We start from the raw sequence: 13,895 nt of genomic DNA on the forward strand, positions 1-13,895 counted from the left end.
TACACTTGTGATGTGCTATTCAATGCTGAGTCTTGTGTCTTCTTGGTGTCGGTAGAATCTCCCAGATGTCTTTAGGGCATCACTTTTTCTATTTGGTTTGAAGAAACCTATTGCAGGCTGTAGCTTGAGTTTGTCCCACGACAGATGATAGTACAGTTTACTGCTGCTTCAAGGACGTGGACACATTCTGTCTCATATCAAAGCTTCCTGCTGAGAGTTGGGCTCTTCATGGCTGCTCCCTAATATTCAAGAGTCTGTTGTCAGTTTGTAGACTGTGGACTCTCTGGGGTCTCCCTTTTTTTTTAGGCTGTGAGAAAGCTTGGGGATAGTATTTGCTAGGTGAATATCTAGCATGACCACATGCTGGAACACACCTGTGTCATATTGTATTCAGCATCTACCCATTGGTCTAGTCCTGCTCATTGTTCTTTATTGACGCAGTATAATTACTCATTTACATGAATGTTCTGCAAATAAAGTGCATGTTATTTCCCTACATGTTTATTTCAAGAAGTTCCTGTGCTAAATGTTTGGTGCAAACTGTCCCAAGGATCCTTTTTTGTGCATAAATAGCTATTTGTTATATCTTCTTCTTCACAAAAAAAAGCTTTGCAATTTCACAGCCAGCACTAAAGATATAAAGAGGTTAAAGCATGTGCACAGTGATACTACTTTGCAGTGGCGTCACTATGGTTGGTGTCACCCGGTGTGGTAAGTCATGGTGTCACCCCCCCCCCCCCCCGAAAGCAGACACACACAAAAACACAGGCAAACACACATACAAACACTCAGACACACTTAAAAACATACTCAGATGCACACCCAAACACTCGGAAACACACTTAGACACACACACCAAAAACTCAGAAACACATACAAAATATGTAAACTGCACTGCATTAATTATGAAGCTCATGCCTAGAGCTGCTCCCTGGCTCAGCAGAACATCAAATGAAAGATAAACAGAGCACTCTAAAATAAATCACTGAAGAAAAGGTTTAGGCGCGCAAACTATGAAAATTCTGCTCTCTGACTCTGTTCCAAGTCGTTCAGTGCACAGCCCTGGGCCGCATGTCACTGAGCAGTGAGCACAGATAGGCAGGCAGGTTTAGGCTAGCATCGCAACTTTGCAAGCCCCACGGCACACCCACAACATTCATAGTGAAATTGGGCAGGGGAGGAGCAAAGTACAAACAAGCAAAAGCAGCCGGGAAAACTATTTGTTGAAATTGCAGCACTGGCTCAAGGGGCAAAAAAATTGTGTCTACAACTTCCCCAGTCCCACTAATGTTCACAAATCCCAGCCTCTAATAAAATAATCTATACATCTCAACATTGTATTCTTTGAATTTCAATAAAATTAAAAAAAAAAAAAAAATTATTTTTTTTTGGTGTCACCCAGGTGCGGCCCGCACCCCCCTAATGACGCCACTGCTACTTTGTGTCAATGGTTCAACCTTTAGAATCAACTCCGTGTCTTGAGCTTTCTAGCAGAGAATTTATTTATTGTAATGTTTAGGGTTTTAGTGTAAGGCAGGTTATGTTTTATTTCATATGTAAGTTTTTGTATTTATTTTAACTAGGTAGCAAGTAAATAGTTAATAACTATTTACTAACTAGTCTACCTAGCTGTGTAGTAAAGCCTTTCACTCAGGACTTAGCTTCATTTTAAAGTGAAAGTACTTTGAGCAGTGTTCGCTACCTATTTGGCACACCACCTGGCTAATTTTACTGACGAATCGGCTAAAATTTAAGTTAAGATATTAAGTGAAAATTGGCTAATATTGAATAGCTTAAGTAACATAAATAAAAGGAAATATACTAATATAGCCAAGTATTACACTGCCCCCACTCTACTACTTCATAATGCCACTCGGCTGGCTGTGGAGGACACTGTTTCAGTGTGTGCCTCAATACTAATTCCCTATAAAACTCACATTAAAACATACATTCACAGGAAAAGAGAGCCACATATTGGTAATCCTTAAAGGGACATGAAGCACATTATAGTGTAATAAAAAAAAGTTTCCTTTATGCTTGGTAAAAAAAAAAAAAAACACTGTTGTTTACTTCCATTTTCTGTAAGATAACCAGGGGTGAAACTACAGAGGGTGTAGAGTTCGCAACTGCGACTGGGCCCCTGAGGGTGGGGCCCAGCTTAAAAAAAAACACTTTTTTTTTTTCTTTTTCCCCCCCCAATAAAAAACGTTGACCTGCCACTGCCTGCACTGATATCATGTGAGTGTGACATGATGCCTCACTAGTGTCTCTGACTACAGGGGTTAGTGTTTCTGTTTTACCCATTGGTGTTTATGTGTGTGTGTGTGTGTGTATGTATGTATATGACTGTGTGTGTATTTATGCATGTATGTGTGTGTGTATGTTTGTGGAACCAGCAAATTACAGACCTTGTTACTACAGCATGGGAGGGGGCGGGGGGTAAACAGTGTCACTATACAGTACCACTATATACAGTACGGGGGGGCTGAACCATGTCACAGACTAATGTGGTCACTTTATAAAGTACTGGGACGGGTAGGGTCAGGCCAGCCATCTCACCGGCAGATTACAGACTGTGTCACTAACTCACTATATACAGTGATTCACATTTTTTTTTCTCTCTGTTAAATGTAAAAAAAACCAACAAAAAAAAAACTATGTATCAAATTCACCTTTTTTGGGTGGCGGGGTAGGGGGGGGGGGGGGGGGGGAGGACCTTCTTAGATTCTTGCACCTGGGCCCTGTGGTTTCTAGTTATGCCTCTGAAGATAACTTTAAAAATGTAGAAGCTGAGTTTTCCAGTTCTGTGAATTAGAAACTTCACAAGCCTAACCCAGCTATTTATTTGTCCCTAAGTTGCCTTAGCAGAGGTCATTAAAATAATATACTGCAGAATAATGCAAAATTACAGTGATGCAACTACTCTAACGTTTGCAGCAAACATTGTGTTAATGTTTTCACACTTGACAGCTATTTTAATTTATTGCAAGACTAGTAATACATCTTATATTTACAAGGTGCTTTTCTGTGCCCTTACATTCTTGTTCTTTTTTTTTTTTTTTTTATATTTGCAAGTCATAGTCGGTCTCTTTTTTTTTTTTTTTTTTTTTCTTTTTTTTTTCTTTTTTTTTTTTTTTTTTTCTTCTTTCTATAAACACACAACCTTACAGGTACCTTATATTTCTTCCTCTAAGGCTAGCCATATAAAAACGGAAACCATTACTTATGAAGAGAAGGAGCAGCAGCTGGTCATTGACTGTGTGAAGGAAATCCGTAAGTGGTCACATAAAGTCTGGTAAGGGTTTCAGCATGGTTTTTATAGTTTACTTAAAGGATGCAAACCCCAAAATGTGTCTTTCATGACTCAGAGCATGCAGTTTTAAACAACTTTCTAATTTTACTTCTGTTATCAATTTTTCTTTGTTCTCTTGGGATCTTTTGTTTGAAAAAGCAGGGACACAAGCTTAAAAGCTGGCCCATTTCTGGAGCACTTTATGGCAGCGGTTTTGTAAGAACTTTACCCATTTGCAAGAGCACTGGAGGACAGCACTATTTTTCTGCATGTAGTTCTCCAGATGCCTACCTAGGTATCTCGTCAACAAGGAATATCATGGTAATGAAGACAATTTGCTAATATAATTAAATTAGAAAACTTTTTTTTAAATTGTATGTTCTTTCAGAACCACAAAATACTTTTTTGGGGGGGTTTCATATCCCTTTAAAGACAGTAAAGTCAAAATGAAACTTTCATACTTCAGATAGAGCATGCCATTTTAAACAACTTTCCAATTTTTACATCTATTACCAAATTTGCTTTGTTTCTCTTGGTATTCTTTGTTTAGGCGTAAATTAATGCTGAGCGATATGTGCAAAAATGAAAATCGTGGATTTTGGACCCAAAAAATCGCGATTGCAATTTAATTCGCGATTTTGTTATAAATGACTAACACCTTAATTTTTCAATAAAAAAAAAAAAATTAAGACTACAGAGTCTAATGTACATGTTTCTGAATGCCCAATACACTCTGGAGCATAAAAATACAAACCACGTGTGTGTGTGTATGTGTGTGTGGGTGTGTGTGTATGTGTGTATATATATATATATATATAATCTCACACACACACACTATTCTTTTACAGAGATTATGACGAGTCCACGGATTTCATCCTTACTTATTGGATAAAGCCTCCTGTTTATCAGGAAGTGGCAAAGAGCACCACAGCAGAGCTGTATAGTATAGCTCCTCCCTTCCCTCCCACCCAAGTCATTCTCTTTGCCTGTGTTAGTGATAGGAAGAGGTAAAAGTGAGGTGTTAGTTTAGATTCTTCAATCAAGAAGTTTTTTATTTAAAATGTGCCAGTGAGTACTATTTTTCTCAGGGAGAACTCGTCAGTCAATAACTTCCCAAGAGGAGTGCAGACATCTTATTTTCTGCCCTGATGTTGATGATCTTAGCAAATGTTATCTAAGATCCATGCTGGTTTCCACAGAGCAGTTGAAGGTAGTGTGAAAGAAACATCTTCAGTGTGGAGAACCGTGTCATGCTACAAGCAGCATTGAGGTATGTTCAGACATTTGTTTCTGGGGAGACTTGATGCATCAGAACAGCTGACATGATTCCCTATCTGGGGGAGGGGTAAGCAGTATGCACTATATGTATAGAAATGGTGTACCTGGAATTCCCTTTATGTCGATTGCTAAATATGTCTAAGGACTTCATTTAGGTATAATCAGTGTGAGCTAAACGCTGGGAGATGCGGTTGCTGGCTAAGGGCTGGCATTGTCAGATATTTATAGCTGTCCTGAGATGGTGCAGTTTTCTCATGAGGTTACGCTTTGTAATTGAGCAACATGCTTGTTTTTGCGATGTAAGAGGGGCACATGGCGTTTATATTTTATTTGGGAACCAACATGTTTGTTTTTCTAACTACCCATGCGGGTCTCAGTAAGGCTAGAGGTTACGCCAACGTGGGCGGGGCCTATATTCGCTCGCTTAGCCGTCGCAGTATTGTCCGGATCGGATAAACAGCATTTCCTGAGCTCCGGTGGGGCCTAAATTGTTTTGACTAACAAAGAGTCTTAGGAGCTACCAAAGCAGATTCAGAGTATTCTGGGGGCAGGTAGGCGCCGCAGCAGAGCTGTGGCGAGGTGCAGGGGCCTGAATCAATATAAAGTTGTTATAACTTATAAAATCGCGTTAAATTGATATATAACATATCTAAGCAAATTGGTGCAATATTGTTAGGCTATTTTGGGCACATAAGGATTGTTTTTATTGCTGCAAACGTTGTTTTTGAGAAAACAGAAAAATTGTTGCGCTTTTATTATTTAAAGGCGCAGTACACTTTTCAGTTAAAATATTTTGTCTGTGTAATTTGTCTTCAGAGCTCAATATTTCAAGTAAAGAACGACTATTATTGCTATTGCTAGTCTGTTTAACATGTCTGAACTTGAGGAAACTACTTGTTCTATGTGTTTAGATGCCATTGTGGAACCCCCTCTTACATTTTGTCCCTCATGTACTGAAAGGGCCTTACAATGTAAAGAGCAGATTTTCTTTAAGGAAAGTGTGTCTAAGGATGATTCTCAGTCTGAGGAGAATCAGGGTATGCCACTAACTTCTCCCCAAGTGTTACAACCTTTAACGCCCACCCAAGCGACGCCGGGTTCTTCAACCGCGTCTACTTAATTTACTCTTCAGGATATGGCTGCAGTTATGTCATCTACCCTTACAGAGGTTTTATCTAAGTTGCCAGTGTTACAGGGCAAACGCAGCAGAACAGAAGTCAATTTAAATACTGCGACCTCTGATGCTTTGTTGGCTATTTCCGATGTACCCTCACAGGATCTGATTTGGGGTCAGGGAACTTCTGTCTGAGGGGGAACTTTCCGATTCGGGAAGCGTGTTACCTCAGACGGACTCGGATGTCATGTCCTTTAGATTTAAGCTTGAACACCTCCTCCGCCTGTTGCTTCGGAGGTTTAGCGACTCTGATGATTGTGACGCTATCGTAGTACCACCAGAGAATTGTGTAAGATGGACAAATACTTATGCAATGGGAAAGACCGGGTATCCCGTTCTCACCTTCTCCTAATTTTAAGAAAATGTATCCCATAGCTGACACTGTTCGGGACTCTTGGCAAACAGTCCCTAAGGTGGAGGAAGCTATATCTACCCTGGCTAAGCGTACAACTATTCCTATTGAGGACAGTTGTGCTTTCAAAGACCCTATGGATAAGAAATTGGAGGGTCTTCTAAAAAAGTTATTTATTCATCAGGGTTTCCTTTACAACCAACAGCCTGATTGTACCAGTTACCACTGCGGTGGCTTTCTGGTTTGACGCCTTAGAAGAGTCTCTTAAGATTGAGATTCCTTTAGAGGAAATTTTAGATAGAATTAAGGCTCTTAAGCTGGCTAATTCTTTTATTACGGATGCCGCCTTTCAGATTGCCAAATTGGCGGCTAAGAATGCTGGATTTGCCATTTTAGCGCATAGAGCGTTATGGTTAAAATCTTGGTCTGCCGATGTGTCATCTAAATCAAAGCTTTTGGCTATCCCTTTCAAAGGAAAGACCCTATTCGGGCCTGACTTGAAAGAAATCATTTCTGACATTACGAGAGGTAAAGGTCATCTTCTACCTCAAGATAGAACAAAACTGAGAGGGAAACAAAATAATTTTCGTTCCTTTCGAAACTTCAAAGGAGTCCCCTCTTCTTCCTCCTCTTCCGCTAAACAGGAAGGGAATTTTGCTCAGGCCAAGTCCGTCTGGAGACCCAACCAGGCTTGGAACAAGGTTAAACAACTCAAGAAGCCCGCTGCTGCTACCAAGACAGCATGAAGGGGCGTCCCCCGATCCGGGACCGGATCTAGTAGGGGGCAGACTTTCTCTCTTCTCCCAGGCTTGGGTAAGAGATGTTCAGTACCTCTGGACACTGGAAATCGTGTCACAGGGGTATCAACTGGAATTCGAAAATTCTCTCCCAAGGGGGAAGTTCCTTCTTTCACGATTGTCTGTAGACCAGATAAAGAGAGGCATTCTTACGTTGTGTAAAAGACCTCTCTACTATGGGAGTAATTCGTCCCGTGCCAATACTGGAACAGGGACAGGGGTTTTACTCAAATCTTTTCGTGGTTCCCAAGAAAGAGGGCATGTTTCAACCTATTTTAGATCTCAAAAGTCTAAACAAGTTTCTCAGAGTCCCATCCTTCAAGATGGAGACTATTAGAACAATACTGCCATTGATCCAGGAGGGTCAATATATGACTACCGTGGACTTGAAGGATGCATACCTTCATATTCCTATCCACAAGGGTCATCATCAGTTCCAAAGGTTTGCCTTCCTGGACAAACATTTTCAGTTTGTGGCTCTTCCCTTTGGGTTGGCCACAGCACCCAGAATCTTCACGAAGGTTCTAGGGTCCCTTCTGACGGTTCTCAGGCCGCAGGGTATTGCAGTGGCGCCTTATCTGGACGATATTCTGATCCAGGCATCGTCTTACCATCTGGCAAAGTCTCATACAGACATGGTTCTGTCCTTGCTGAGGACTCACGGGTGGAAGGTGAATCTAGAAAAGAGTTCACTAATTCTACAGACAAGGGTTCCCTTCTTGGGAACTCTGATAGATTCCATATCCATGAAAATTTTCTTGACAGAGGTCAGAAAGTTAAAAATTCTGAATACATGCCGAACCCTTCTGTCCAATCCTTGGCCATCAGTGGCTCAGTGCATGGAGGTAATAGGATTGATGGTAGCGGCAATGGAAATCTTCCCATTTGCTCGTTGTCATCTCAGACCGCTACAACTGAGCATGCTCAGGCAGTGGAATGGAGATTATGCAAATTTGTCTCCTCAGATATATCTGGATCAGGAGACAAGAGACTCTCTTCTTTGGTGGTTGTTGCCGGATCATCTATCCCAAGGGACATGCTTCCACAGACCCTCATGGGTGATAGTGACAACGGACGCCAGTCTACTAGGTTGGGGTGCAGTCTGGAATTCCCTGAAGGCTCAGAGTGTGTGGACTCTGTCGGAGTCTCTACTTAGAATCAATATTCTGGAATTAAGAGCAATATTCAATGCGCTTCAGGCTTGGTCTCAGTTGGCTTCAGCCAAATTCATCCGTTTTCAGTCGGACAACATCACGACTGTGGCTTACATCAATCATCAGGGAGGAACAAGGAGTTCCTTAGCAATGACAGAAGTATCCAAGATAATTCAGTGGGCGGAGGCTCACTTTTGTTATCTGTCAGCAATCTACATTCCAGGAGTGGACAACTGGGAAACTGACTTTTTTAAGCCGACGGACGTTTCACCCGGGGGAGTGGGAACTCCATCCGGAGGTCTTCGCCGTCCTGATTCTCAGATGGGGCAGATCGGAATTGGATCTGATGGCGTCACGTCAGAATGCCAAGCTCCCAAGATACGGATCCAGGTCAAGGGATCCTCAGGCCGAACTGATAGATGCCTTGGCAGTGCCTTGGTCGTTCAACCTAGCTTATGTGTTTCCACTGTTTGCTCTCCTTCCCCGGGTGATTGCTCTGATCAAACAGGAGAGGGCTTCAGTAATCCTAATCGCGCCTGCGTGGCCTCGCAGAACTTGGTATGCCCATCTAGTGGACATGTCCTCTTTGCCGCCGTGGAAGCTTCCATTGAGGCAGGACCTTCTCATTCAGGGACCCTTCCAACATCCGAATCTAGTTTCTCTGTAACTGACTGCTTGGAGATTGAACGCTTGATTTTATCTAAGCGGGGGTTCTCTGATTCGGTCATTGATACTTTGATTCAGGCACGTAAGCCTGTTACTAGAAAGATCTACCATAAGATATGGCGTAAATATCTTTATTGGTGGAGTAGAGTTAGGATTCCCAGGATTCTATCTTTTCTCCAAGAAGGATTGGAGAAAGGGTTATCAGTAAGCTCCTTAAAGGGACAAATCTCTGCTTTGTCAATTTTACTACACAAACGTTTGGCAGATGTTTCAGACGTTCAGTCCTTTTGTCAGGCTCTGACCAGAATCAAGCCTGTGTTTAGACCAATTGCTCCACCCTGGAATTTAGTTCTTAATGTTCTTCAAGGGGTTCCGTTTGAACCCATGCATTCCATAGATATTAAGTTGTTATCTTGGAAGGTTTTATTTTTGGTTGCTATTTCTTCTGCTCGTAGAGTTTCTGAGCTTTCAGCGTTACAATGTGACTCATGTAACAAAGGAAAAAAGAACTCCCACACAGCTTAAACGTCAGTGTTGATTGAGCAACACCCTGTATCAGTTATTGAAGGCTGAGATAAGACACTATGCACAGAGCACCTTAGTAAAATGTTTGTTGAAAATGTATTGAATACACATTAAAAAGTCCAAACAGAAATTGAGTATAAACACACTCGCAGATAGCTGAAAGACAAGGATAGCGGTGACGTCAACTGACGTGTTTCACATCGGTTGGCGCTTTCTCAAAGATAGTTTTGGGAGTGTTCTTAGTGAGACTAAGTAGCCAACACTGAATTCAGTCACACCCACAAACTAATTGAAGATCCAATACAGGCATATAGCAGTAGTGGTGGGGGCTGCTCCTTTCAAAAATGCTGTGCCTTGCTGATATCAAATACTTTGTAGATGCAGTTAACCCAGCAGCTAGCTGAGGGGGCTGCAGTTTTAGCCTTTTTGGCAGCTGTGGGGTTAACTGCATCTGCTATGTATTTGAGCCATTTCTTAGAGAGCAGGAGATTGTGTGTGAGGTTCCATAATGATTACATACCGTAAGTTTCAGACTGCAGACATACCTAGGGGGAAATATAAGTAAGTGGCTTTCCGTCCTCTTCACTCTCCTGCATGGGCTCTGCTTTTAGACTTCTATAGATTGATCGGCTGCTACTGAGATCACAAACAGATTCTGAAAGTAAAACTGCTATTTTACAAATGCGTGCTAAAAGCAACCACTAGATGGAGCTGGTTTGCAAGAAATCACATACAAATCAATGCAGTACAGCCACATCTGAGGATTATTATTTATTTTTTTTAGCAAAAAATGGTGTACTCTCACGGTTTTTAAATTGTGGCGCTTAATCGCGGTTTTAATTCGCATATGCTATAAATCGGGCAGTCCTAGAGTAAATCTAAGTAGGCTGATAGGAGTTTAAGTGCGTGCACATCTTTAGAAGTCTATGGCACCAGTGTTTGTAACTATGTATAACTTTGCTATAAACAATGTTGCAAACACAGCTGCCAGATGGCTAAAGACACATGCATGCTCCTAAACTCGCCTAGGATTACCATTTAACCAAGGATACCAAGAGAACTATAACTTTTCAATTTACTTCTGGTATAAATTATTTCTTAAACACTTTCATGCTCTATCCAATCCATTTTAGTTTAATTTTGACTTTACTGTCCCTTTTTAACCTTTTTAGAATGCTTTTGGCACATGTGGTAAGGGTGTATGTGATTATGATGTTCTAGAAAATGAAGCTGTTTAGGTTATGTAGTGTAAAGGTGCCAAACTATATTTTGACATAACTGTATCTACAAGCTCAAAATTGTACATCTGGTAGAGATAAGTACACATAAAAAAAGTAGCAGTGTAAGGAACGGGAACATATTTGTGTGTGAGATCTACAAATAAATTACCCAAATACACAGTTTTGTATGAGAAACAATATAGCATTCTGCCCAGAATGTTATCTACTGTTAGTAGGACTAGTAACCATATAGTTGTGGAGAATGTGCCATGCCTCTGCAGGATTGTGCAGCTGATTATAATAATAGTAATTATTGTATCCATGTGTTAACTCTTGTGTATGTAAAAAAGAAAATTTATGCTTACCTGATAAATTTGTTTCTCTTTAGACACGATGAGTCCACGGATTTCATCCTTACTTGTGGGATATTGCCTCCTGGTCAGCAGGAGGAGGCAAAGAGCACCACAGCAGAGCTGTATATATAGCTCCTCCCTTCCCTCCCACTCCAGTCATTCGACTGAAGTTGGTAAGAGAAAGGAAAAGCCAAGGTGTAGAGGTGTCTGAAGTTTAACAAAAAATAACCTGTCGCATAGAAACAGGGCGGGCCGTGGACTCATCATGTCTAAAAAGAAACAAATTTATCAGGTAAGCATAAATTTTCTTTTCTTTTTAAAGACACGAGTCCACGGATTTCATCCTTACTTGTGGGATACAATACCAAAGCTATAGTACACGGATGAAAAGGGAGGGACAAGACAGGGAACCTAAACGGAAGGCACCACTGCTTGAAGAACTTTCCTCCCAAAAGCAGCCTCAGCTGAGGCAAAGGTATCAAATTTGTAAAATTTAGAAAAAGTGTGAAGAGACGACCAAGTTGCAGCTTTGCAAATCTGTTCAACAGAAGCATCATTTTTGAATGCCCATGAGGAAGCCACAGCCCTAGTGGAATGAGCCGTAATCCTTTCAGGAGGCTGCTGTCCAGCAGTCTCATATTCAAAACGGATGATACTCTTCAGCCAAAAAGAAAGAGAGGTAGCCGTAGCTTTCTGACCCCTACGTTTCCCTGAGAAAACAACAAACAAAGAAGATGATTGACGAAAAACCTTAGTTGCTTGTAAGTAAAACTTTAAAGCATGGACTACGTCCAAATTATGTAACATACGTTCCTTCTTAGAGGAAGGATTAGGACACAAGGAAGGAACAACAATCTCCTGGTTAATATTCTTGTTTGAAACAACTTTAGGAAGAAAACCAGGTTTAGTACGTAACACCACCTTATCCGAATGAAAAATAAGATAAGGAGAATCAAACTGTAACGCTGAAAGCTCAGATACTCTTTGAGCAGAAGAAATAGAAACCAAAAATAAGACTTTCCAAGATAATAACTTAATATCTACGGAATGCATAGGTTCAAATGGAACCCCTTGAAGAACCTTAAGAACTAAATTTAAACTCCAAGGAGGAGCAATCGGTCTAAACACAGGCCTGATTCTAGTCAGAGCCTGACAAAAAGATTGAACATCTGGAACATCTGCCAAGCGCTTATGTAACAAAATAGACAAAGCAGAAATCTGTCCCTTTAAAGAACTTGCTGACAACCCCATCTCCAATCCTTCTTAGAGAAAAGACAAAATCCTGGGAATCCTAACCCTAGTCCATGAATAGCCCTGGGATTCACACCAATAAAGATATTTACGCCATATCTTATCCAGCGCTACGGAATTTGGCGGCGCTATACAAATAAATGATAATAATAATGGTAAATTTTCCTAGTAACAGGCTTACGTGCCTGAATTAAGGTATCTATGACCGAATCAGAAAATCCTCGCTTAGATAAAATTAAGCGTTCAATCTCCAAACAGTCAGCTGCAGAGAAACTAGATTCGAATGATGGAAGGGACCCTGAATGAGAAGGTCTCTCCTCAACGGGGGCTGAGATGACATGTCCATCAGATCGGCATACCAAATCCTGCGAGGCCACACAGGGGCGATGAGGATCACCGACGCCCTCTCCTGTTTGACTCGAGCAATCACCCGGGGGAAGGAGAGCAAACGAAGGGAATACATAAGCTAGACTGAAAGACCAAGGCACTGCCAAGGCATCTATCAACTCCGCCTGAGGATCCCTGGACCTGACCTGTATCTCGGTAGCTTGACATTCTTGTGAGATGCCATGAGATCTTACTCCGGCCTGCCCCATCTGAGAATCAGGTTGGAAAATACCTCCGGATGGAGTTCCCACTCTCCCGGATGAAATGTTTGCCTGCTCAGAGAGTCTGCCTCCCAGTTTTCCACAAAACCAAGAGGAAAGAAAGGCACACTGTTTATAATCTATATGCGCTTATTACATTCAAAGAAATGTTATTCACCAGGACCTGTGATTCAACACCTCATATCAACTCCCCCCTACCTCCATGCCACCATGGGATTACCTTGACAAACAATGTGTGCTGCGTGAGCTCTAGGGCTGTACTTGGCTTGTTTCTTTACCTCCACGGTCCCAGACACACTCCACAGCTGATCGCCCGGCGTTTGCAGTCTGCACGCTGGCTGGATCCGGAAAGAGGCTCCACTGACGTCGCAAGTGACGAATTCGCACGGGGAGACAGTATAGGTTCCTGGACTGGCTGCAGCAAACCCGACCAGGCGGGCACAGCGGTTCCGTATGCTGGTAGTAAAGCAGGAACAAAGTAGATGTGGAGCCGCTGTGATGTTAAAAGATGATTCTTTATTCAAAATTCCTTTAAAAATAGGGAGGCATCCCAAACATATGAACAGGAAACTGCTGCTAACATGTTTCGGCCATTGTGGCCGTAGTCATAGCATGCAGTGTTACTATACAGGTGTGATTAAAACAGGTAAGGTATTACCTGATTGGATAGACATAAAAGAAAAAACGCCCATATGTAAATTACACAGTTCCATTAACTCATAGCAGCCCTAGTCCAAAATTCAATACAGACAATGGAGCCATAGCAGTTATAAAACAAAAGGACATAGACCGCAAAAAAGGGGAGCCATAATGTGTAATGAATGGTGGATGTGAAAAAGGGACAAATACATATATTGAAAATATGCTTAATTCTGATGTAGAGAAAACACATATATAAGATATATATCAATAAGTAAATACAATTGTGATATTAAATATTAATAATAATGGGTTGACGGGCTAGGGGATGCAGCAAAATAAAAGCATACTCCTGTATACTGGGAAAGAAAGAATAAGATATATAAATAACAGCAGAAGTTATTCTTCATATATCTTTCTTAAACCCTCAGGAAATAATGCCCAAAGCCCAAATTGAGTTTTATTAGAAGGCATAGAGGTCCCATAATAGATAATACAAAGTGCACAAGATGTTAATTGAAATAAGGGCCAAAACACATGTAGATCGCTGACAGATGGCAAGAGTGAGACTCCGCCCACTGTATTA

The 13,895-nt window shown here is 41.3% G+C and overlaps 1 protein-coding gene across 2 annotated transcripts in view; it reads left to right on the forward strand.

The window, feature by feature from the left end:
* TRAK2 (trafficking kinesin protein 2) overlaps positions 1-13,895 on the forward strand; it is a 274,016-nt gene that overhangs the window by 206,644 nt on the left and 53,477 nt on the right. For both annotated transcript variants that reach the window (XM_053698700.1, XM_053698701.1), the window contains one exon: positions 3,195-3,273. In XM_053698700.1, the coding sequence (XP_053554675.1) occupies positions 3,195-3,273 (79 nt within the window). The remainder of the gene's footprint in view (positions 1-3,194; positions 3,274-13,895) is intronic.

The sequence above is a fragment of the Bombina bombina genome, chromosome 1 (assembly GCF_027579735.1).
Source record: "Bombina bombina isolate aBomBom1 chromosome 1, aBomBom1.pri, whole genome shotgun sequence".
NCBI classification, from domain to species: domain Eukaryota; kingdom Metazoa; phylum Chordata; class Amphibia; order Anura; family Bombinatoridae; genus Bombina; species Bombina bombina.